At 46.9% G+C, this 24,592-nt stretch overlaps 1 protein-coding gene across 3 annotated transcripts in view; it reads left to right on the forward strand.

Annotated features, from left to right (window-relative positions):
• LOC310636484 (uncharacterized protein) overlaps positions 1-13,583 on the forward strand; it is a 27,311-nt gene extending 13,728 nt beyond the window's left edge. For all 3 annotated transcript variants that reach the window (XM_083356376.1, XM_083356374.1, XM_083356375.1), the window contains exons 3-6: positions 3,030-3,159; positions 6,196-6,672; positions 10,770-10,997; positions 12,588-13,583. In XM_083356376.1, coding sequence (XP_083212502.1) covers positions 3,030-3,159; positions 6,196-6,672; positions 10,770-10,997; positions 12,588-13,195 — 1,443 coding nt within the window. In that variant the 3' untranslated portion in view covers positions 13,196-13,583. The remainder of the gene's footprint in view (positions 1-3,029; positions 3,160-6,195; positions 6,673-10,769; positions 10,998-12,587) is intronic.
• Positions 13,584-24,592: the final 11,009 nt, after the last annotated feature.

Genomic DNA, 24,592 nt, shown 5'->3' on the forward strand with positions numbered 1-24,592 from the left:
GGGTTCGCTTAACGGCAGCGATCAGAACTCTGGCAAAGTCGGCATAGTCCCGTGATGCCGCCTTTTACAAATGTGTGCTCGGGCTTATTTCCGTTTTGTTAAGCGACAACTACCTGCGCTACCAAGAACAGAGTTTCTGGGGAGGTAACACGGGTGTGGGGGGAGAGCAGTTCTGTGACCCGATTATTTAAGGTATAGGCCAGGGGTAGGCAACCTCGGCTCTTTTATGACTCATGGACTTCAACTCTCAGAATTCCTGAGTCAGCAGGACTGAGTCAGGAATTCTGGGAGTTGAAGTCCATGAGTCATAAAAGAGCCGAGGTTGCCTACCCCTGGTATAGGCCTCTGTGGAAGAATTTAAGCAAGGGGAATTTTCTATCAATTGTTCTAGCTAGCTAGCCCAAAGCTCCGGGGCACAGTGAGAGTTTTAAGTCGAGTAGCGCAGTCGTGATTTAGCTAGCAAGCATTTAGGAAAACGTCACCGCTTTATTGGCAAGGAAGTTGATCCGAAATTAGAATTAGCAGAAAATCATGGCATTTGATTGGTGCGTTTATTTTTTCTCTTTGGGGTCCTTCGAAAACCACACGTTCGCACCTCTGTAATTCCTCGTGGCTTGATCATAAATGTACCCCAGTTTCTTCTTTTGAGGGTCTTCTTGCCCCTGAAATATTATTAATGTCGGGAATGGGGGGGAGGGGAGAAATGCACTGTCAGATTTGCAAGGTTCTGTTAATGTAATCTTACAATAAAGTAGAATTAAAGACAGTCCTTGACACAGAACCAATCGTTTAGAGACTGCTTGATGTTAACAACGGCATTGGGGGAAAAAGTGAGTTACGTCCCTTGGTTCATTTACTTGGGAGTGAATCCCATTTAATTCGTGGTTGGGAAGGTAGATGCATAGATTACACTAGACCAGAGGTAGGCCACCTTGGCTCTTTTATGACTCGTGGACTTCAACTCCCAGAATCCCTGAGCCGGCATGGCTCAGCTTGGAAACCTCTCCCTTTCCCATCAGCATGGCCGGCTCAGGAATTCTGGGAGTTGAAGTCCATGAGTCATAAAACGGCCTAGAGCAGGGGTAGGCCACCTTGGCTCTTTTATGACTCGTGGACTTCACCTCCCAGAATCCCTGAGCCAGCATGGCTCAGCTTGGAAACCTCTCCCTTTCCCCTCAGCGTGGCCGGCTCAGGAATTCTGGGAGTTGAAGTCCATGAGTCATAAAACGGCCTAGAGCAGGGGTAGGCCACCTTGGCTCTTTTATGACTCGTGGACTTCACCTCCCAGAATCCCTGAGCCAGCATGGCTCAGCTTGGAAACCTCTCCCTTTCCCCTCAGCATGGCCGGCTCAGGAATTCTGGGAGTTGAAGTCCACGAGTCATAAAAGAGCCAAGGAGGCCTACCGCTGCACTAGAAGGGTAGTTCTTTCCATAAGATTTTGCAGTCTAATAACAAGAGAAAAAGGGAAGGAAAGAGAATAATGCAGGTCGTCCTTGACTTACAACCATTTGTTTACTGACCGTTGGAGATTACAACTGTACTGGAAAAAGTGACTTAGGACCAATTTTTCGCACTTACAACCATTGCAGCACCACCCCCCCTTCCCCATGGTCACATGATCAAAATTCAGAGGCTAGTCCAGGGGTTGGCAACCTTGGCTCTTTTACGACTCGTGGACTTCAACTCCCAGAATTCCTGAGCCAGCACTGCTCAGCTTGGAAACCTCTCCCTTTCCCCTCAGCATGGCTGGCTCAGGAATTCTGGGAGTTGAAGTCCACGAGTCATAAAGCGGCCTAGGGCAGGGGTAGGCCACCTTGGCTCTTTTATGACTCGTGGACTTCAACTCCCAGAATTCCTGAGCCAGCACTGCTCAGCTTGGAAACCTCTCCCTTTCCCCTCAGCGTGGCCGGCTCAGGAATTCTGGGAGTTGAAGTCCACGAGTCATAAAGCAGCCTAGAGCAGGGGTAGGCCACCTTGGCTCTTTTACGACTCGTGGACTTCAACTCCCAGAATTCCTGAGCCAGCACTGCTCAGCTTGGAAACCTCTCCCTTTCCCCTCAGCATGGCTGGCTCAGGAATTCTGGGAGTTGAAGTCCACGAGTCATAAAGCGGCCTAGGGCAGGGGTAGGCCACCTTGGCTCTTTTATGACTCGTGGACTTCAACTCCCAGAATTCCTGAGCCAGCACTGCTCAGCTTGGAAACCTCTCCCTTTCCCCTCAGCATGGCTGGCTCAGGAATTCTGGGAGTTGAAGTCCACGAGTCATAAAAGAGCCAAGGTGGCCTACCCCTGGGCTAGTCCATGGGGAAGTCAAATTACTAAGTTAACAACAGGCGTGATTCAATAACCAGCCTGGCAAGAAAAATCCTAAAATGGGGCAAGACTCACATTCCAAGTGTCTATTGGAGATTCTCAGTCCTCCGGGTCACGGTTGTCCCAAAGGCGCTTTTTCAGGAGGCAACTGGCCTTTCTTGTTTTTCTTTGAAGAGGTTTCGCTTCTCATCCGAGAAGCTTCTTCAGCTCTGAGTGGATGGTGGGGAGTGGAAGGATTTATACTCCTTGCAGAGAGCTGGCCATTTGCAGTCTTTTAGAGAGTCAAGCTGAGGCCACTTGGAGGTTTATCTGTGTCCTCAGGGTCACCTGAGTGGTGCAAACGGGTGTGGAGCCTTCTTGGAAGTGTTGAAAGGACTGAGTTGTCGACTGGAGATAGATGAGGCCGTACCCCTCCCCCTCTGTTGAGAGAGGGGTGTTCAGTTTTGACCTAGATGGCGTCTTTGACCCCTCTTTCAAGCCGGTGGTCCTCTCTGTCCAAAAGAAAAGCAAGAAAGACCAGTCGCCTCGTGAAAAAGCACCTTTGGGATTCACTCACCAACTGTCTCGCTTAGCAAGAGAAAAGTTGGGCTCAGTTGCGGTTGTAAGTCAAGGACTGCCTGTTGTTAATCCTGGTATGCTTCTTGTCTGGACTACCTCACAGGGCTGTCCCCGGGCTCTGAAGTTGTGGCTTATGGGAGCTGCCTCTTCTGTCTTAGGTGCTGGAACCGTGCGCAGCGGTGGTGGTGGTCTCCCCTGAGGCTGGAGAGTCCCTGGCAGCCTCTGGATCTAACAGCCACCTGTGTGGAGAAGCTGAACTGAAAGACAGTCAGGATCCCAACGGCGTGGGTAGGTACTCACTGTAGTAAGGGCAGGAGAGAGCACTTCTGTGTTGATTGGGTGCTGGAAGCGTACAAGTAGTATTTGTGCATATTGAAAGCAGGCGGTCCTCGACCTACAACAGTTGTTTTAGCGACCGAAGTTACAATGGCGTCGGAAAAAAAGTGACTTACGACCGGTTTTCACACTTATGACCATTGCAGCGTCCCGCTGGTCACGTGATCAAAATTCAGACGCTTGGCAACTCATTTCTACCGATGGTTGCAATGTCCCAGCGCTCACGTGATCTTCACCTGTTGCGACCTTCTGACCAGCAAAGTCAACAACGGAGCCAGATTCATTTAACAACCCAATTTATCAGCTGCTGTGGCTCACTCAACAGCTGTGGCAAGGAAGGTCGCAAAATGAGGCAAAACCTGCTCAACAAAATGTCTCGCTAAGAGCAGAAAGTTTGGGCTCAGTTGTGGTTGTAGGCCGAGGACCAAACTGTAGGTCTGCATAGGTCCATTGTTAACTTCGAACAGTCGTTAAGTGATGAGTCGTTAAATGAGGACTACCTATACCCAAAGATTGACCTCTTGGGAGAGGGAGACGATAGGTGGAGAAGCCGAGAGGGCAGCAGTTGATGGGTGAGCCATCATCGTGTCATGGTTCCGACCGATGGAACTCTTCAAAGAACTTCGAGGCATTGTTTACCTTAAAGAATCATTATTTGAGTCACATAGCATGGGCACTAACATAATTGAAGCCAAATGTATCAAAGCACATTTCCCTCCTCCAGCCGACAGTCATAAATCACATGCCCCAATTAGTTTGAAGCGCGGGCTTTCCCTCCAGCTCTCCAGCCCGCCAATTCTTATCATCTTATTTCAATAACCTTGGTTCTCACATTAGGTTCAGTATCGTTATGTCTAGCTAGACTCTCATGCACATTCCTCCTCCTCCCCCCAGCATCATCTGACTCTAAAAGCAAAAATAGAAAATGGTTGCCTCTCCATTTGTTGTCAATGCAAAAAAACATCCGATGTTAGCAGCGTTGACACCTGGGCTATATAAATAGTACTTAGCAATAGCCCTTAGACTTATATACCGCTTCACGGTGTTTTACAGCCCTCTCTAAGCGGTGTACAGAGTTGACATTGCCTCCAACAATCTGGGTCCTCAATTTACCGACCGCGGAAGGATGGAAGGCTGAGTCAATCTTGAGCCGGTCAGGATCTTCAGTGTTTCAGATCTCTGTCCTAGATATATCTGATATTAAAAGATTCTGGAGGACAAAGAGAACAGAGGAAAATCGCTTACATCTATAATAAGCTATTGTTATTGGGTATAGCAGAGTTCTCCAACCTTTCTGGGCTCACGGCCCGGAGGGGGAGAGCAGCTTCCAAATTACTGCCTGTGCGTCCGTGTGCACGCAGGCAAACAGGGCCACGCCCACTAGTGCAGTACTAGCGGCCACGTTCGTGCATGTAGCATGCGCTGGCACCATGCACATGTGCAAATGGCCGTGCACCCCTATGGCGGCTGTTGCCATGCAACAGCCCCACCCCCACGCGCTGGTGGCCCATTCGTGCATGCACAAATGGGCTGCACGATGCTCCCGCGCTAGCAGCCTTTTCACGCAGGCACAAACGGGGTATGCAGGCCCCACCGCGCTAGCGTTCCTGTTTGCACATGCGGGCATGTGCAAACAGCCGTGGGGGCTAGCATGAGTGGGGGGGAATCTGCGCCCACGTGTGCGCGCCCTGGCCAGCCATTTCTGCAGCCCGCCGGCCAAGAGCTCGCAGCCTGGTACTGGGCCACGGCCCATAGGTTGGGGACCCCTGGACTATAGCCTGCTACACACCCCTACTCTCCGCTCTGTCCCAGATATTGCCCAAATTCATTATGCCACTGACATTATCTAATCATATCATCCTCTGCCGTCCCCTTCTCCTTTTGCCTTCCATCTTTCCCAACATTATGGTCTTTTCCACGGAGTCCTGTCTTCCAATTAGGTGGCCAGAGTATTTATTTATTTATTTATTTATTTATTTATTTATTTTATTACATTTATATACCGCCCTTTCCCGGAGGACTCAGGGCGGTTTACAGGGTAATTAAAAACCAAAAATACAAAAGTTAAAAAACCAAGTTTAAAAAAGATTCAATTTATCCCTGTATAAGTAAAACCCCAATTAAAATAAATTAATCCTCAGCCTGGGCCCGAGAGCTCGAAGAGCCAGGTCTTCAGGTCCCGGCGGAATGAACGGAGGTTGGGGGCAGTCCTCAGCTCCGCAGGCAGCTGGTTCCACAGGGCAGGCGCCCCCACTGAGAAGGCCCTATCCCTGGGTGTCGTCCGCCGGCGATCTCTTACCGGTGGCACCCTGAGAAGACCCTCCCTGTGGGAGCGCACTGAACGAAGGGAACTTGATGCCGGCAGCAGGTGTTCCCTCAGATATCCCGGACCCAAGCCATTTGAGCTTCAGCTTTACTATCTGTCCTTCCAAAGAACAGTCAGGGTGGATTGCCTTTAGGAGTAAGCTAGTAGTGAAACTAAGCCGGTGATGGCTGAATCTAGGCTGTCTCTGTTGGGAATTGGATGCTGGAATGGGTAGACCCCCACTCCCCAAACCTGATGTACCAGTATCCAGTTCCAGCTATTGTTTCTTGTTCTGGTCTAGAGCACGGGTAGGCCATCTTGGCTTTTTTATGACTGGTGGACTTCAACTCCCAGAATTCCTGAGCCAGCCATGCTGAGGAGAAATGGAGAGGTTTCCATGCTGAGCCATGCTGGCTCAGGAATTCTGGGAGTTGAAGTCCACGAGTCATCAAAGAGCCAAGGTGGCCAACCCCTGCCCTAGGCCGCTTTATGACTCGTGGACTTCAACTCCCAGAATTCCTGACCCAGCCAGGCTGAGGGGAAAGGGAGAGGTTTCCAAGCTGAGCCATGCTGGCTCAGGAATTCTGGGAGTTGAAGTCCACGAGTCCTAAAAGACCCAAGGTGGCCTACCCCGGGGACCCTAGAGGAAGTCCAACATCTGGATGTTTATGCTGTTTCAACAGGTGAACCAACCACAAGCAGGAATACGCTGGGGGTTTCTCAGCAAAGGGATCCTGAGCTTCCCATATTGTTCGGATCGTTAATGGGGCAATCGGGATCCCTCGACAGCAGGGACGGGCTGGTGGGGACGAACCCAACGGAGCTGGTCCAGAAAGGGGACGAAGCGAGGCTTTGCAGTGAAGGGGTCTACGAGACGGTGGTCCGCTTGGAGGAACATGGGCACTGGTGCCTCGAATGCGGTGAAAGCTTTCAAGACGCCTTGCAGCTTCGGACTCACCAGATCTCTCATGCGGGTCGGAAGCGTCCGGAGTGCCCAGTCTGCGGGAAAAGTTTCCGAGACCTTTCGCACGTTCTCCGGCATCAAACCGTCCACACGGGAGAGAAGCCCTACGGGTGCTTTAAATGTGGGCAGAGTTTCACCCAGAAACCCGCACTTAACCGGCATCTGAGAAAACATCTGGAAAGCCAGAATGACTCAGGTACGAGGAGGGCTTCCCCGCCGCTATCCAAAGGCTGTGGGTGATGTGGAATATCGGAAGGGTTGCCGAATGAACTACAGACAGTCCTCAACGTAAGATCTCCATTCGGAGCCCAAGATTTCTGTGGCTAAGCAAGACAGTTGCTAAGAGGGTTGCCAAGGTTGAGAAACACAGATCTGAGCTACACAAACAGAATATTGACGATCTGTGGAGATTCTCACGTCATCCGGGTCGCGGTTGTCCCAAAGGTGCTTTTCCAGGAGGCAACTGGACTATCTTGTTTTTTCTTGGAAGATGTTTCACTTCTCATCCAAGAAGCTTCTTCAGCTCTGACTGGAGGGTGGGGGGGCGGGAACACAGGGCAGAAAAAAAACATTCTGCAGTCAAGAAGGCCCCCACACCTTTTGGCACCATTCAGGTGGCCCTGAGGATACAAACCTCCAGGTGGCCTCAATGACTCTCTAAAACTGGGGTCTTCAAACTTGGCGACTTGAAGACTTGTGGACTTCAACTCCCAGAATTCCTCAGCCAGCCCTGGCTGGCTGAGGAATTCTGGGAGTTGAAGTCCACAAGTCTTCAAGTCGCCAAGTTTGAAGACCCCTGCTCTAAAAGAAGGCAAATGACCAGCTGTCTGCAAGGAGTATAAATCTTTCTCTTCCCCACCATCCAGTTAGCTCACAAGACATCAGGGGCTGTCCCTTGACACCACTGGATGACCTCGCCAGGGCTCGCTGCCTTGGAAGAGTGAGGAAAATTCTCAGGGACGACTCACACCCCGGTCGGTACCTCTTTACTCTCCTAACATCGGGTAGGAGATACAGGAGTATAGCCAGCCGTACCAACAGGCTGAAGAACAGCTTTTATCCAGGGGCTGTCAGGCTCTTGAACGGGCAATAATTTTATAATTTTATGTACGACTGACTTGCGAGGCCGGTGTGTTGTGTGCAATTAGCTCACATTTATTTATTTTATTTTAATTCCATTTATATCCCGCCCTTCTCCGAAGACTCAGGGCGGCCAACAAGATGGTGGGTTTGTTGTCACTGTGAGTTGGGGGGTGGGGGGCACGTAGGGAGGCTCGGCCAATCTCAGTGTATACATGGTTGTACTTTGACCATAAAGGTTCATTCATTCATGAGAAGCAAAATGTCTTCAAAGAAAAACAAGAACGTCTAGTTGCCTCCTGAAAAATGCCCCTTTGGAACAACTCTGACTTGGAGGACTGAGAATGTCCATAGACATCTAGGGCTGCTTGCCATGCTGTGGCTCAGGAAACACTGAGAGATTGCATGGGAAAACATAATGGCCACTGGGTACATTTTTTTTTTAAATCCCATTTATATCCCATTTATATTTTGAGCAATAATGGTGACGTCACACTGCCATCCCCTGGATTGCTGGCAGCCATCTTTATGTTTATTTTCAACATTTCCAACTACGATCCAGGGAAACCTGACAGCTTATATAGGAACCCAAATATCCAGAATAATACAACAATAACACAATAAAGGCACCCTCTGTGTGTGTATGTGTGTGTGTGTATCTATATCTATCTATATCTCTATATCTATCTATATCTATCTATGTATCTATATCTCTAGAAGGGACGTGGTGGCTCAGTGGGTTAGGACACTGAGCTTGTCGATCAGAGGTTCGGCAGTTTGGTGGGTCGAATCCCGAGTGCCGCGTAGCAGAGTGAGCGCCTGTTACTCGTCCCAGCTTCTGCCAACCTAGCAGTTCGAAAGCACGTAAAAAAATGCAAGTAGAAAAATAGGGACCGCTCCGGTGGGAAGGTAACAGCGTTCCGTGCGCCTTTGGCGTCTAGTCATGCCGGCCACATGACCACGGAGACATCCTCGGACAAGCGCCGGCTCTTCGGCTTTGAAACGGAGATGAGCACCGGCCCCTAGAGTCGGAAACGACTAGCCCGCATGTGCGGGGGAACCTTTACCTTTACCTTTATCTCTATCTATCTATCTATCTATCTATCTATCTATCTATCTATCTATCTATCTATCTATCTATTCCTTGATAAGATTAAAAATGCGAATCCCTGGCATATTAAAACTGACAAACTAAACGAACACTGGGATGGAATAAGAAAAACTAAAACAGTTTTTATTGCTAAAAGATCAAGCTTTCGTTGGCTAACTGCCAATGTCGTCAGGATGGAAACGCTGGGGTGGGGAGATCGCGTTTATACTGTTGGTGTCTGTACTCTGCTCATGCAGCGCGTCACCGATCTGTTTGTTGAGGTCGGCCGTATTTCTTTGAGTTGGCGCGCATCCATTTTTGGGGGATGTAGTTGTCTCTGGGTATCTGTTGTCAAAAGTGAATTGCTGATAGTTCCATGTGTTGTAGCCAGAGCTCTAGTCATTGCCCATGTTCTTATACCAGAGGTCCTAAATGGTTGTTGCTCTTCTTCCCTGTGTTCTACATTGCAGGGTGGTTGTGTGTTGGTACAATCTTGATTTTGATATAATGAGGTGCTCTGTAAATGCTTGAGCTGTTTGCCTTCATATTGTGCAATGTAGAACACAGGGAAGAACAGCAACAACCATTTAGGACCTCTGGTTTGAGAACACGGGCAATGACTAGAACTATGGCTACAACACACACACACACAAACACACACACACACACAAATACATTACAATGCATGTTATGGAGGTAACCCTTCTGTTGTAATTATTTGTTAATTACTACACTCTGAGCCTTTCTCCCTACCCTTGCTATGAGGATTAAGGGCCCTCTTCCTGCCCCAACATCTCACACAGAAACACACAAATAGCATGAGCAATAGCACCCCAAACTTATATACCGCTTCAGAGCCCTTTACAGCCCTCTCTAAGTGGTTTACAGAGTCACCATATTGCCCCCAACAATCTGGATCCTCATTTTACTGACGTCGGGAGGATGGTAGGCTGAGTCAACTTTGAGCCGGTCAGGATCGAACTGCTGGCAGTTGGCAGAATTAGCCTGCAATACCGCATTCTAGCTCATTGCGCCTCCATGGCTCTTGTGAGAGAAATCAGACATAATAAAGATCACAACAATAAAAATACGTCAGTTCTGCAAGGGCATTCTTGCAGGATTTTTTTATTTATGTAGGTATTTACTAAACGTTTATGCCGCCTATCTCCCCTACAAGGTGACTCTGGGCAGCTTACAGGTTATAATTTTTTTTTATTCTTTATTTTTCCTCAGAGTTGAACTGCACACAAGTTAAAATCTAACTAGAAATCACGGCCTATAATAAACTTAGTATTGTTTTACTTGTGCCAATGCCCAGAGCGGGGGCTGGACTAGAAGACCTCCAAGGTCCCTTCCAGCTTCTGTTCTGTTCTGTTCTGTTATTCTATTCTTATTCTTATTCCTATTCCTATTCCTATTCCTTTCTATTCTATTCTATTCTATTCTATTCTATTCTATTCTATTCTATTCTATTCTATTCTATTCTATTCTATTCTATTCTATTCTATTCTATTCTATTCTATTCTATTCTATTCTATTCCTTTATAACATTGCATAAAAATGTAAATTACAAGGATCTAAACAGGTATCTATTCCAACATTTTGCTGGGATCTTATCATATCTTCTAAAATGCTTCCCCTTATCTGGTTGGCTGTCTTGTCCTGTCAATCAAAACACTAAAATTTGCTGTAAATCTATTGATACATATATAGAGAGAGACAGTCCTTGGCTTACAAACATTTGTTTAGTGACTGTTCAAAGTTACAACAGCACTGGAAAAAGTGACTTACAGCTGTTTTTCACTCTTACAACTATTGCAGCATCCCCGTGGTCATGTGATCCAAATTCGGAAGCTTGGCAGGGTCACCTGATCCCTTTGTGCGACCTTCTGTCAAGCCAAGCCCACGGGGGAAGCCAGATTCGCATCACAACCGTGTCACTAACTAAACAACTGCAGGGATTATCTTACCAACTGTGGGAAGAAAGGTCGTAAAGTGAGGAAAAAGCTCATTTAACAACGGTCTCGCTTAGCAACATAAATTTGAGGCTCAGTTGGGAGGGAGTGTCGTACGTCGAGGACTATCTGTACGCTTACGGTTGTCTTTTTTTCTTCGCCAAAAAGGTTTCATCCCAAGTCTTCAACCCTCACAGACTGACCTGGGCGGTCGCAAGCGTCCAGAGTGTTTGGCCTGTGGGAAAAGCTTCCGGGACGTTTCCCAGGTCCTTCGGCATCAGACGGTCCATACGGGAGAGAGGCCTTACAGCTGCCTTGAGTGCGGGCAGTGTTTCACCCAAAAGCCGGCCCTCAACAGACATCAGAGGAAGCATCTCGAAGGAGAAACCTACAAAGGTATGGAGGAAGCGTTAAGAGGAGGACCCCTTGGCCTTCACCTCTCCTGCCCTGAAACTAAGCGATACCTGCTTCCAAGGAAATGTGTCTTGAAGGAAGGAGAATGGTACAGAGTTGGAAGGGACCTTGGAGGTCTTCTAGTCCAGGGCTTTTCGACCAGTGATACGGGTGCCACCTGTGGTTCATTGGCACCTGGCAGGTGGTACGCAGCCATCCTAGAAAAGTGGTAGCGGGGGAGGGGAATGAGCTGAACCGGTGGCAGCACCACACAAGCCTGAGCGAGAGACGGCTGGAGCTGCAGGGCTGTCAGGGCTCAGCGGAAGCGCCAGGATCAGCGCTTCTTTGGGGCTGTCAGGGCTCGGCGGAAGCGCCAGGATCAGCGCCAGGCTCCAGCTGGAGCTCGGCGCTGATCCCGGTGCTTCTGCTGAGCCCAGAAGAAGCGCCGATCAGCTGGAATGTTGCAGCATCTCCAGGATCTCGTGATTGACATTCAGATGCTTGGCAACCGATTCATATGGTAGATCGACAATCTCAGCACCCACTGAGCCATATATATATATATATATATATATATATATATATATATATATATATATATATATGTACATATATATACATATATATATATATATTCCTATGATTATATATTACATACTATATTAAAGTATTAATATACAAATTAATGTACCAATTATATATTATATAATTAATATAATTATGTTATATATTAATATATATAATACTACTACATGAATTGGGAGTATGGTAGAATGCTGGGCTGACCATCAGGAGGTTTGCATTCGAGACCCATTTTTGCTGCAAAGCGGGCTGAGCTTCCGTCTCACGGTCCAGCTCCTGCCAATCCACCGGTTCTAAAGTACTATACTAATATAGTATAGCATAGTATAACCTAATAGCAATAGCACTTAGACTTATATATCGGCTCACAGTGCTTTGCAGCCCTCTCTAAGCAGTTGACAGAGTCAGCATATTTGCCCCCAAACAATTGGGCCCTCATTTTACCGACCTCGGAAGGATGGAAGACTTGAGTCAACCACGAGGTGGTCAGGATCGAACTCCTGGCAGTGAGCAGAGTCAGCCTGCAATGCTGCATTCTAAGCATTGTGCCACCACGGCTCCTCACCTTTACATATTGCATTATCTCGTTCTCAGAGGGCAGCGGTGGTTGAAACGTCTCCGTGATGCACTCCGAATGTTGTTCGATACATCTGATTTAGCACAAGTTCTTAGCTGCTCGATGAGCTTGTCTGAATGGTCCGAACCGCTTAAGCGGGTCGAGGATCTGCTCTTCTGTCTATGCCAGGGGTCTTCAAACTTGGCCCTTTTATGACTTGTAGACTTCAACTCCCAGAATTCCTCAGCCAGGCATGCTGCCTGAGGAATTCTGGGAGTTGAAGTCCACAAGTCATAAAAGGGCCAAGTTTGAAGACCCCTGGCATAGACAGAAGAGCATGCCTGGCTGAGGAATTCTGGGAGTTGAAGTCTACAAGTCATAAAAAGGCCAAGTTTGAAGACCCCTGGTCTATGCTCTCTTTGGCTGGCATATTTCGACTTGTTTTCTTATTGCAGGAGACCAGGAACAGCACGGGAACCAGGAAAATAGTCACCTGGATGGGGCAACTCCTTCTTGGCCCTGGCCTAACCAAACATTCCCCGAGAACAGAGTTGGCCTCTTTGCCAGCAGCCTGGGACAGCGGCCGTTGATGAGTCAGCATCCCGCAGCGGCCTCCGGCGTGAACCAAAAAGGCGAAGTGACAAAGAAAACGGTCAGCCGTCGGGGGCAGAAGAAATACTGGTGCTTTATCTGCTTCAAAGGCTTTCGGGACAAGGCGGATTTGGTCAGGCATGACCGGATCCACACGGGCGAGAAACCTTATGCCTGCTTGGACTGTGGACGGAAGTTCAGCTACACCTCCAGCTTGTACAAACACCAGCTGATCCACAGGCGATCAGGCAACCCGAAAGGGACCCAGTTGAGAGAGGTGTCCGTAGACTACAATCCAGGGGATCTTTCGGCCACCCTCACAGCTCCCTCGGCCTCTCTTGAGGACCGCGGAGGGTGGAGGAACGGAGTGAAGTTGGAGGCGACCGAGGAAAAACCGCCCACGGAGCCCTTACCGGTAGGAAAGGCCAACATGCGATCCAGTGACTTAGCCTTTGAGGTTTCAGCAACGTAATTCAAAATGGTTGGCTTAATTTTCCTGCACCGGGTGAGTTTTGAGCAGATCCGACTTCCAGCATCCAAAGATCCTAGCTTGAGTAGAGAAGATGAAGCAATTGAGTTCAAACCAACCAGCTGAATCCTCCCCCCTGCACAGTGGGCGGGTGAGTTTGTATGTGTGTGTGTGTGTGTGTGTATGCGCGCGCGCGCACACACACACACACACACACACCTGCCCCACCATATGCTTCTCTGGAGATACGTACGTAAAGACTCTTTCTGTCTTTGACCGTCACTATGTTGTTATTAATAATATTACTTTACGCACAGTAACATTGCAGTTTTCCTTTCTCGGTTCCAATAAAAAGGGTAAGCCAACTTTATATCACAGCCATGTTTTTTAGGAGGCGGGGATGGGTGGGTGGGTGTGAAACCTTATACTCTCAATCCCAAATGTTCATTTTCTGAGCGGTGGGAGGAGGGGGTCAGGCAGGGCTCAGAAATATCGAAACGATAAAAACGAGACATCCCGCTGTTTTTTTCACGGGCGCCACACAACCATGACGCTCAAGGAAAGGGGCGGGGCTCTGATCTGAACTCCCATCTGGACGTTTCTGACAGCCACCCACCCAACTGCAGACACCTCTGCCAACTTGCCACGTCTTGGCGGGGTCTTGAGCGCAGAAGCCAGCCTCACTGGAACGTGCCAGGAGTTCGATCCTCGCCGGCTTGGGGTTGACTCGGCCTTCCATCCTTCCGAGGTTGTGTTCTGTTCCAGCCTACTACCGGCCCTGCAGAAATGCCAGGGACAACCCCTTTTCAAAAGGCTGGAAGTAAGCCCGCCAAATTTATTTACACAAAACAGATCCAAAACAGAGCAAACTGAGCAAAACAAAATACGAACCACTAAAAACAGAAGCTGCTCAAACGGTTGCCTTCAGCAACCAGCCCTCCCACGCATTCCCCTTTTAAACACTTTCAAGGCGTGGCTTCTCTCTGCCTCCTTCCGAGGTGCCCCATTGCCTTCCTCTGTTTACTCCTGATTGACTGCCTCCTGCTTCGGGTGTCCTTGAACAAGGCCAGCTGTGGGTCATCTTCATCCACGCTGTCAGGCTCACACAGCTGGGTCTGAGTAGTAACCAGATGGGAGGGGCCTGGCTGAGAGCTGTGCGATGCCTCAGAACTGTCCTCTGCAGGCTCTCCAAACTCCTCCTCCTCCTCTTCCTCCTCCTCCTCTGAATCGTCCGACCCAACTGCCGAACCCACAGGCTGACCCTGAATCACAACAGGTTGGTACAATGAGGGCTCAGATTGATGGGGCAAAGAAACGGACTCCACAAACCGCTTAAAAGAGGGTTATAAAGCACTACGGAGCAGTATGTAAGTCTAATTGCTATCGGGGTATGTGGCTCCAGATTTTTAGACGAAAAGATTTCAGGAGAAATTAGTAGGAAAAAAAAAATAAGCAGGAAGCTGTGAGGCTGTGATTCAGCCTCCAGTTTCTAGAAAGTGCAAATGGGACATTCTTTTGAATCTCTCCTCTTTGGGGATGAAAAATCCGGCATTCTACAAGTCCCAATTTCCCAGCCAGCCAACCTGATGAATTACTGGCCCAATTTAAGTAGAGGCCAACGCTCTGAGTAATAGCAAAAACACCCCCACACCAGCTCTGGCCAAAGAGCCCCTTCTTGTCTCAGTGCATGGAGCTTCTCATCCCTCCATCAGTTGAGAGGGAACCTCATCCATTCCTGGGCTGGAGGGTGGCTGTCAATCAAAGAAGGGATCTCCTAGGAAGCATGAAGGCTTTCTGCAGCCTTCATCCATGACCTCCCTATCCAACCCTCAGAGAGGAGGCTGGGAAAGGGCTTGGACCATCGGTCAATAAATGCAGCTTCTCTGCTGTGGACATCTTGCCTGTGTTTCATCTCCCACGGTGGGAACCAACCACTCAGGGACCCTTCAAAGTCCCAGCAATCTACAGCTGCCTTTTTGGACAGCTGCCAGAAGACTGTTGGTGTTCCCTCTTATCTGGTTAGTAAATATTTTGTTTAATTGCTGGGAAATTTTAATTCTGGTATCTTTAATTTAATTTAATTTAATTTAATTTAATTTAATTTATTGAGATTTCTATACCGCCCTTCTCCCTAAGGGACTCAGGGCGGTCAACAGGGAATATATAAATAACAATACAAAAATTAAAAGACAATTAAACCAATGCCCAAATTAAAACAAGAATGATAAAATAATAAAATAAAATAACATAAAATAATTTAGGTCTTAAAGAGTGTAATAGTCACTGGTGTAGCGCTTATGTGACCCTCCATCACGTGCACTTTAAACTACTCACACACAACAGACTCACATTAACTGAATTATGGATTGCATGAAATGCAGCCTGCCTGGTATCAATTTGCAAAGTGCAGTAAATTGAATACATAGTTCAAAGTCGCACTTCTTGTGACCTACAGTTCTTGTGGCCTAACAATGTACTGTATGCCCTAAGTAAGATATGGCTCAATTAATCACGAGTGTGTCAGTGAGGGAGGAGGAAGTCACAAGAACCAAGATGGTGGCTGTTTTAAAGGACATCACATACACAGCTAAAAAGCAGCAAGACGTTGTACGGTACGGCACAACCTGACGTCCATCTTGATTTTTTTGATCCCCCACCCCCCAGTACATGCCCTGAGAAAAGTCCTGTCGATAATTTTGAACAATAGTTTTATTAAGGATTATAATCACAGATCAAACAAAGAAATTTAATATAAATACACGTGTGAATATATAAAAAAGGGGGAAAAAGAAAACCCTCCAAAAAAGATAGTAAAAGAAAGAAATTTTCTCTGTTCATCCTCAGCCAGCGTATTCAACACCAACACTTTATCACTAAATAAAAAACCAGATGCATCTTCGTTCCATCCCTCACCCCGCTTTCGTCTCTCTAAATCTTCTGTTCTCCTTATTGATCAACAGGGGTCTAATAAAAAACAGAAACACCTGGATGCCTTGAGTTACGACTCTTCACAATTTATGGCCAGTGGTGTAATCACTCTGGCAAGTTACTAATGCAGTTTAGCAAGCAAAATATTCTCACACTCCCAAGATTTGTACACTTTGGCTCAATTGTGTATTCTAAGATGGTACTGAAAGTTAGTTGACTAGAAAAAGTAACATTTCTAGGATTTCCCTTCTGCCACTGGGTGAAGTTCCAGGTGAGCAGTAAGGTGTGATGTTTGGGAAAAAAATAGATTCCACATTGTTCACATACCTCTACTATGGGCTTTCTGGTGCATTTTTAGCTTTGACTTGCAGTGAAAAGTTTTCTCACACACTACACACTTGTAAGGCCACTCTCTTCCGTGATTTTGGGTGTGCCTGCGAAGTGCTGAAGGTTTGGCAAAATATTTCCCACACTCCAGACATTTGTGTGGTTTTCCTCCAGTGTGGATTCGCTGATGGTTCAAAAGAGTACTTTTTCGAGAAAAACATTCATCGCACTCCAAGCATTTCTCATAGAGTCCCTTATAATAATAAGTTGGAAGGGACCTTGGAGGTCATCTAGTCCAACCCCCTGCTCAGGCAGGAAACCCTATACCATTTTAGGCAATTGGCTGTACAGTCTCTTCTTAAAAACTTCCAGTGTTGGAGCATTTACCACCTCTGGAGGCAGGTTGTTCCACTGGTTAGTTGTTCTAACTGTCAGGAAGTTTCTCCTTAGTTCTAGGTTGCTTCTCTCCTTGACTAGTTTCCATCCGTTGCTTCTTGTCCTGCCTTCGGGCGCTTTGGAGAATAGCTTGACTCCCTCTTCTTTGGGGCAGCCCCTGAGATATTGGAACACTGCTATCATGTCACCCCTCACCCTTCTCTTCATTAAACTACACATACCCAATTCCAGCAACTGTTCCCTATATGTTTTAGCCTCCAGTCCCCCGATCATCTTTGTTGCTCTTCTCTGTACTCTTTCGAGAGTCTCGACATCTTTTTTACATTGTGACCAAAACTGGATGCAGTATTCCAGGTGTGGCCTTACCAAGGCGTTGTAAAGTGGTATTAGTACTTCACGTGATCTTGATTCTATCCCTCTGTTAATGCAGGAGAGAGAGAGAGAGAGAGAGAGAGAGAGAGAGAGAGAGAGAGAGAGAGAGAGAGAGAGAGAGAGAGAGAGAGAGCGGCAGCAGCAGCAGCATCACCACCAACCTGCTGCCTGCAATTAGTGCAGTTTCGCATCCCACCAGGCTCAAGGTTGACTCAGCCTTCCATCCTTCCGAGGTAGGTAAAATGAGGAGCCAGATTGTTGGGGGCAATTAAGCTGGCTTTGTAATAATGCCTCTTGGGGCCCCCCGAAAGCCCTAATAAGCAGGCATATACATAGAATGAAGGCTATTGCTAAGCACATTTGATTTGTGCTTAGATTGTAAGCCGCCCTGAGTCTTCGGAGAAGGGCGGGATATAAATGGGATTAAAAAAATAAATAAATCTGAAGTTGAAAAGGGCTCCTGGAGAAGCCCCGTCAAAGGAAACTTGCCTGCTGGTGGGTAAATCTCATCCTGGCTCCACCCGGTCCCTTCAGCTCCCCCTCCAGCGTTTTGGGATAAAGTTTTACTTTGCATGTCCTAAAAGAGAATTTTCTGTCCCACTTAAGAGCTGGAGATCTGGGTCTCTTCCACTGTGAATAGGATGGAGAAGGGGGCAAAAAGAGACCCCCGAGGCTTAAGTGGCATCTGAAGGATATTTTCTCCCTCTGAATCACAACCTTTTTTAAAAAAAATAACACCCAGCCAGGGAACTTTTTTCTCTCTTCACCGCAATTATGAACTGCTTTGTGTTTTGTTTTGTTTTGTTTTTTAAAAAAGTTTTCAGGATAAAACCTTAAGAATTTTAGACCTCCTCTCTGTGGGGATTCACAAATGTATGAAAACAAATGTTTCATTTCAAGGAACGGACTTTCCACACACCAAACTCTGATGCGGTTTGTCGCCCGGAAAGTGTGTCCAGTAAACTGAGAACCTGGAGGGTTTCTCTCCGGGGCATTTTTACCTGCAGACCCAGGCATACATTCCAGAAAAACATTTCACGCACAATTTCTTTTTCATGTGTGTTCTTCGAGGCCTCCAGAGGTCTCAATGAGGTCAGTATTTTACAGTATTCCAAGCATTTATACCAGAGACCCCCTTTGGCGAATGATCCAGGGTCTATCAAGGTTTCATTACAGTGACAAGTTCGTTACAACTTGCAGCAAGCATTATGGGTCCATGAACTACTTCTGACCACTGTAAAATGTTGCCTCCCCCCCCCCCCAGTTATCTAACCACACCGTGAGCACTTGGTAACCGGGTGGCTCTTGCCACCAGTTCTATGACCTTGCGTCCATTGGATCACAATTTGCAGAGGGTTTGCTTATTGCTTATTGGCCATAAAAAAATCCCAGAAAATCAGATCCTTTCATATGGGTACCCCAACAAGACAAGTGGGTAAACCTATAATTGGTTAGCTCATCTTACTTGGCACTGATAATGTTACCTAGTTGGGCAATGAAACGCCTGCAAGAAAACAGCCAAGCTCAGAGGACACCAAGGTCCTCCCACTAGCTCTGGCCAAAGAGCCCCTTATTGTCTCAGCGCATGGAGCTTCTCATCCCTCCATCAGTTGAGAGGGAACCTCATCCATTCCTGGGCTGGACTGTGGCTGTCAATCAAAGAAGGGATCTCCTAGGAAGCATTAAGGTTTTCTGCAGCCTTCCTCCACCACCTCCCTATGCAACCCTCAGAGAGGAGGCTGGGAAAGGGCTTGGACCGTCGGTCAATAAATGCAGCTTCTCTGCTGTGGACATCTTGCCTGCGTTTCATCTCCCACGGTGGGAACCAACCACTCAGGGACACGTCAAAGTCCCAGCAATCTATAGCTGCCTTTTTTGGGAGCTGCTACAGCTGTTCCCTCTTATCTGAGTAGTAAATATTTTGTTTAATTGCTGGGAATTTTTAATTCTGGTATCGTTAGGTCTTAAGGCATCGCCCCAATACGCACGCACGCACACACAACTGCTTCTCCAGGTGCAGATTCCATCACAGGTAGAAAGGCGAAGAAGGAAAGCATCCATTAATTAACCAGGATCGAAGTCTGTAAAAGGAAGGAGTTGTTGCAAAGAGATTTAAAGTTGCTTGCCTGTTTATAGAAAGGAAACAAAAAAAATTGCTACCTTAAAAGGTGGATCTCGGCTAAATCAGGAAACAAAACCCAGAAGAATTCTAGAACTCCCTTTTATTGATGGAGCCTAGCTAGAGGAATGTACAGGTGAAACTCAGAAAATTAGAACATCGTGCAAAAGTTCATTTATTTCAGTAATGCAACTTAAACGGGGAAACTAATATATGAGATAGACTCATTACACGCAAAGCAAAATAGTTCAAGCCGTGATTTGTCATAATTGTGATGATTATGGCTTACAGCTCATGAAAACCCCAAATCCACAATCTCAGAAAATGAGAATATTGTGAAAAGGTGCAATATTCTAGGTTCAAAGTGTCCCACTCTAATCAGCTAATTAAGCCATAACACCTGCAAAGGGTTCCTGAGTCTTTAAATCAGGGGTCTTCAAACTTGGCCCTTTTATGACTTGTGGACTTCAACTCCCAGAATTCCTCAGCCAGCATGGCTGGCTAAGGAATTCTAGGAGTTGAAGTCCACAAGTCATAAAAGGGCCAAGTTTGAAGACCCCTGATTTAAATGGTCTCAGTCTGGTTCAGTAGGAATCAGAATCATGGGGAAGACTGCTGACCTGACAGTTGTACAGAAAACCATCATTGACACCCTCCGTAAGGAGGGAAAGCCTCAAAAGGTAATTGCAAAAGAAGTTGGATGTTACCAAAGTGCTGTATCAAAGCACATTAACAGAAAGTTATGTGGAAGGGAAAAGTGTGGAAGAAAAAGGTGCACAAGCAGCAGGGATGACCGCAGCCTGGAGAGGATTGTCAGGAAAAGGCCATTCAAAAGTGTTGGGGACTTTCACAAGGAGTGGACTGAGGCTGGAATCAGTGCATCAAGAGCCACCACACACAGACGGATCCTGGACATGGCCTTCAAATGTCGTATTCCTCTTGTCAAGCCGCTCCTGAACAACAACGTCAGAAGCGTCTTACCTGGGCTAAAGAAAAACAGACCTGGTCTGTTGCTCAGTGGTCCAAAGTCCTCTTTTCCGATGAGAGCAACTTTTGCATCTCATTTGGAAACCAAGGACCCAGAGTCTGGAGGAAGAATGGAGAGGCACACACTGCAAGATGCTTGAAGTCCAGTGTGAAGTTTCCACAGTCTGTGTTGATTTGAGGAGCCATGTCATCTGCTGGTGTTGGTCCACTATGCTTCATTAAGTCCAGGGTCAATGCAGCCATCTACCAGGAGATGTTGGAGCACTTCATGCCTCCTTCCGCAAACGAGCTTTATGGGTATGCTGACTTCATTTTCCAGCAGGACTTGGCACCTGCCCACACTGCCAAAAGCACCAAAACCTGGTTCAATGACCGTGGGATTACTGTGCTTGATTGGCCAGCAAACTCGCCTGACCTGAACCCCATAGAGAATCTATGGGGCATTACCAAGAGAAAGATGAGACATGAGACCGAACAATGCAGAAGAGCTGAAGGCCGTTACTGAAGCATCCTGGTCTTCCATAACACCTCAGCAGTGCCACAGGCTGATAGCTTCCATGCCACGCCGCATTGTGGCACTAATTGCTGCAAAAGGGGCCCAAACCAAGTACTGAGTACATATGCATGCTTATACTTTTCAGAGGTCCGATATTGTTCTATGTACACTCCTTGTTTTATTGATTGCATGTAATATTCTAATTTACTGAGATTGTGGATTTGGGGTTTTCATGAGCTGTAAGCCATAATCATCACAATTGTGACAAATCACGGCTTGAACTATCTTGCTTTGCATGTAATGAGTATATCTCATATATTGGTTTCCCCTTTTAAGTTGCATTACTAAAATAAATGAACTTTTGCACGATATTCTAATTTTTCGAGTTTCACCTATAAACCTAAGATCAGAATATTCAGATATTCCCTGTGACCTTCTAGGGAAGCAAAAATTGGACTCTGAAGAAGCAGGATAGGAAGAGGGTTGACAGATCTCGACCTCTGGTGTTGGGGAAAACTCCTGAGATTATCATGGACAGCCAAGAAAACAGACAAATGGATCACACAAGAAACCAACCAGAATCCTCAATCCAGGCATAAATAGACCAGGCTCAAACTGTCATCAATCAGAGATAGGCTGCAACAATGTTTGCTTTAAGGAAAAGGCTCTGATGCGGAGAAAGATGGAGGGAACGAGAAGAAGAGGGCAACCAGGGGGTGGATCCAGGCAAAGTAACGATGGGGGAACCTGTTCTGTACCAGCCTGCTACCGGCCTTGCAGAAAAGGCAACCCCTTTACAGACGGCAGGAGGCTGGAATACGTCTGCCAAATTTATTACAAAAACAAACAAGACACAAACCAAGATACCGGAGCTTTGAAACACTATCTGAGCGGTTGCTTTCAGCAAACCAGCCCTCCCCACACAAGTCCTTTATAAAGAGTTCAGGGCGTGGCTTCTCTCTCCCTCCTTCCGAGAAGCCCCATTGCCTTCCTCTGTTTACTCCTACTTGACTGCCTCCTGCGTCGGGCGTCCTTGAACAGGGCCAGCTGTGGGTCATCTTCATCCACGCTGTCAGGCTCACACAGCTGGGTCTCCACCAGGTGGGAGGGGCCTGGCTGGGGGCTCTGCGGAGCCTCAAAGCCATCATCAGCAAGTTCTTCAACACCCCCCTCCTCCCCCTCATCTGAGTCATCCGACCCAACTGCCGAACCCACAGGCTGACCCTGAATCACAACAGAACCATTGGGGGACCTGAAGGATCCAGTTGGGGATAGAGATCATTCTGGAGAAGATTTATCATGCAGTTGCTAAGAGTCGACACAGACTTGGTGGCACAGAATAACCAAAACCTTTGGCCCTTTTCGTCGTACGGGGGGTCCTCATCTTACAACCACAATAGAGCCCAAAATTTCTGTTGCAAAATGAGGCAGTTTTGCCCCATTTTTAGGCTTTCCTTCCCAGAGTTGTTAAGTGAATCACAACAGTAGTCAAAGCAAAAACATCCCACGTTGTTAAGATAGCAACATGGTTGTTAAATGAATATGGCTTCTCCCGTGACTTTGCTTGTCCGAAAGTCAAAAAAAAAAATAACCGCACAACCCTGGGACACTACACCCGTCATAAAGAGGAGTCAGTTGCCAATTGTCTGAATTTTGATCATGTTGTGACCATCAGGATGCTGCAATGGTTATAAGTGTGTCATATGTTCCTTTTTTCAATGCCATTGTAACTTTGAATGGTCAAGTTTCCTGATTGTGAAGGTTTCCCCACACCAAAAAACTGTAGGATGTCCCTTCTGGGACTGTGTGAATATGAGGAAATGCAGAATCAGGGACTAACTCAGGTGTGACCTGTAAACCCAAAGGTGGGACAGGAGATCCGATGGCTTAAAGGATTGTAACTTTGGTTCAGGCTGTGGCAGAACTCTCAAAGCTAAGGTCTCTGACTTTTGCCCTACTTCCCCTTAGCTCACAGACTAGCAAGTAAGTAGCTGTGCTAAGCTGTTAGTATTTTTATCTTGACCCAGACATATGCATCCTGTTCTCTTCCTGAGCGGACATTTATCACATGTATACTCCCTTTCGCTGACAACTCCTTTTTCTTTTGTTGTTTAAGTGTACGTGGCTTATTTCACTTCTCTATATGACATTACTTACATTACCATATATTATTCCTCCCTCTGTAACGCCTATAATATGACATATGAATACCAGATGAATGTAACTGTATAAATTTATGTTGATGTGGATTTTTCGGGGTCCAGATTCTTTCTTGCCAAGTGCAGTCTGGACCTGCGCAAATAAACTTCCTACATTGAAGAGCTTGGCCTGGTCTCTTGCCAATTTTTTTCTACTTCAATTGGCGACCGCGGCAGGACTAAAGGTCAAGGCAATATTTTGCTGAGGACCGTTCAACCCCTCGGGCCCATCGGGCAGTCACTCCTGAACATTCTCCAGGCGCCACGGGGGAATGCAGCCTCCGGGAGACAGCAGTGATACTTCAAAGTTCCTGGTCAATTGTCAGAGGTGATGCTTAAAAAATTGTTTTCCACATTCTTCACAACTGAAGGGGGTTTATCTCTACGATGGACTTTCTGATGCCTTTTTAGCTGAGATTTACAAGGAAAGGTTTTCTCACACTCTGCACACTTGTAAGGCGACTCCCCTGTGTGACTTCCGGTGTGGCTGCGAAGTGATGAAGTTCGAGCAAAACATTTCCCACACTCCGGACATTCGTATGGTTTCTCTCCAGTGTGGATTCGCCGATGTCTCACAAGAGTATTTTTTTGAGAAAAACATTTATCGCACTCCGAGCATTTATGGGACTTCTCTCCTGTATGGATTTGGCTGTGACGTATAAGGGAATATGAATGAGCAAATGCTCTCCCACAGTCTAAACATTTGTAATTTCTTTCCCTTGTGTGAATTTTTACATGACTTCTAAGGGCTGATGCGGTAGAATAAAATTGTCCACATTCGAAGCATTGATATGGCTTCTCCCCCGTGTGGGTTTTATGATGTTTCCAAAGGTTTCCCTGTTGAGCAAAACATTTTCCACATTCTAGGCATCTGTACGGCTTCTCCCCTGTGTGGATTTTATGGTGTGTCCAAAGGGCTCCTTTTTCAGCAAAAGATTTTCCACATTCTAGGCACCTGTACGGCTTCTCCCCGGTGTGGATTTTATGATGTCTCCAAAGGTTTCCATGTTGAGCAAAACATTTCCCACATTCTAGGCATCTGTACGGCTTCTCTCCTGAATGGAGCCTCTGATGCCTTCCAAGGCTTTGTTTTAGGGTAAAGCATTTCCCACACTCCCCACACTTGTATGGTTTTTCCCCTGTGTGGATTCTCTCATGAAGCTGAAACCCTCTTTGTGTAAGAAAATCTTTCCCACATTCCCCACATTGATAGAGTTTCTCCCCTTTGTGCCCCTTGTGATGTCTCCGAAGATCAGAAAGAAACATAAATCGTCTCTCACACTCTGGACATTCATAGGGTCTCTCTCCAGTGTGACATCTCTGATGTCGCACCAGGCTTGATTTCTCTGAAAAACATTTCCCGCATTCGAGACACTTTTCATTTTTCTCCCCTCTGTGTGTTTTCACATGAGTCCGAAGAGTTGAACTCTGGATGAAACATTTTCCACACTCAAAGCATTTGTAAGATTTTATTCCTGCATGAACCTTCTCATGGATACGAAGATTTCCCGTCCGAGAAAAGCTCTTCCCACATTCCCAGCATTTGTAAGGTTTCTCCCCTGTGTGAATTCTCTCGT

This window comes from Vipera ursinii, assembly GCF_947247035.1.
Source record: "Vipera ursinii genome assembly, chromosome: 2".
Lineage (NCBI taxonomy): Eukaryota > Metazoa > Chordata > Lepidosauria > Squamata > Viperidae > Vipera > Vipera ursinii.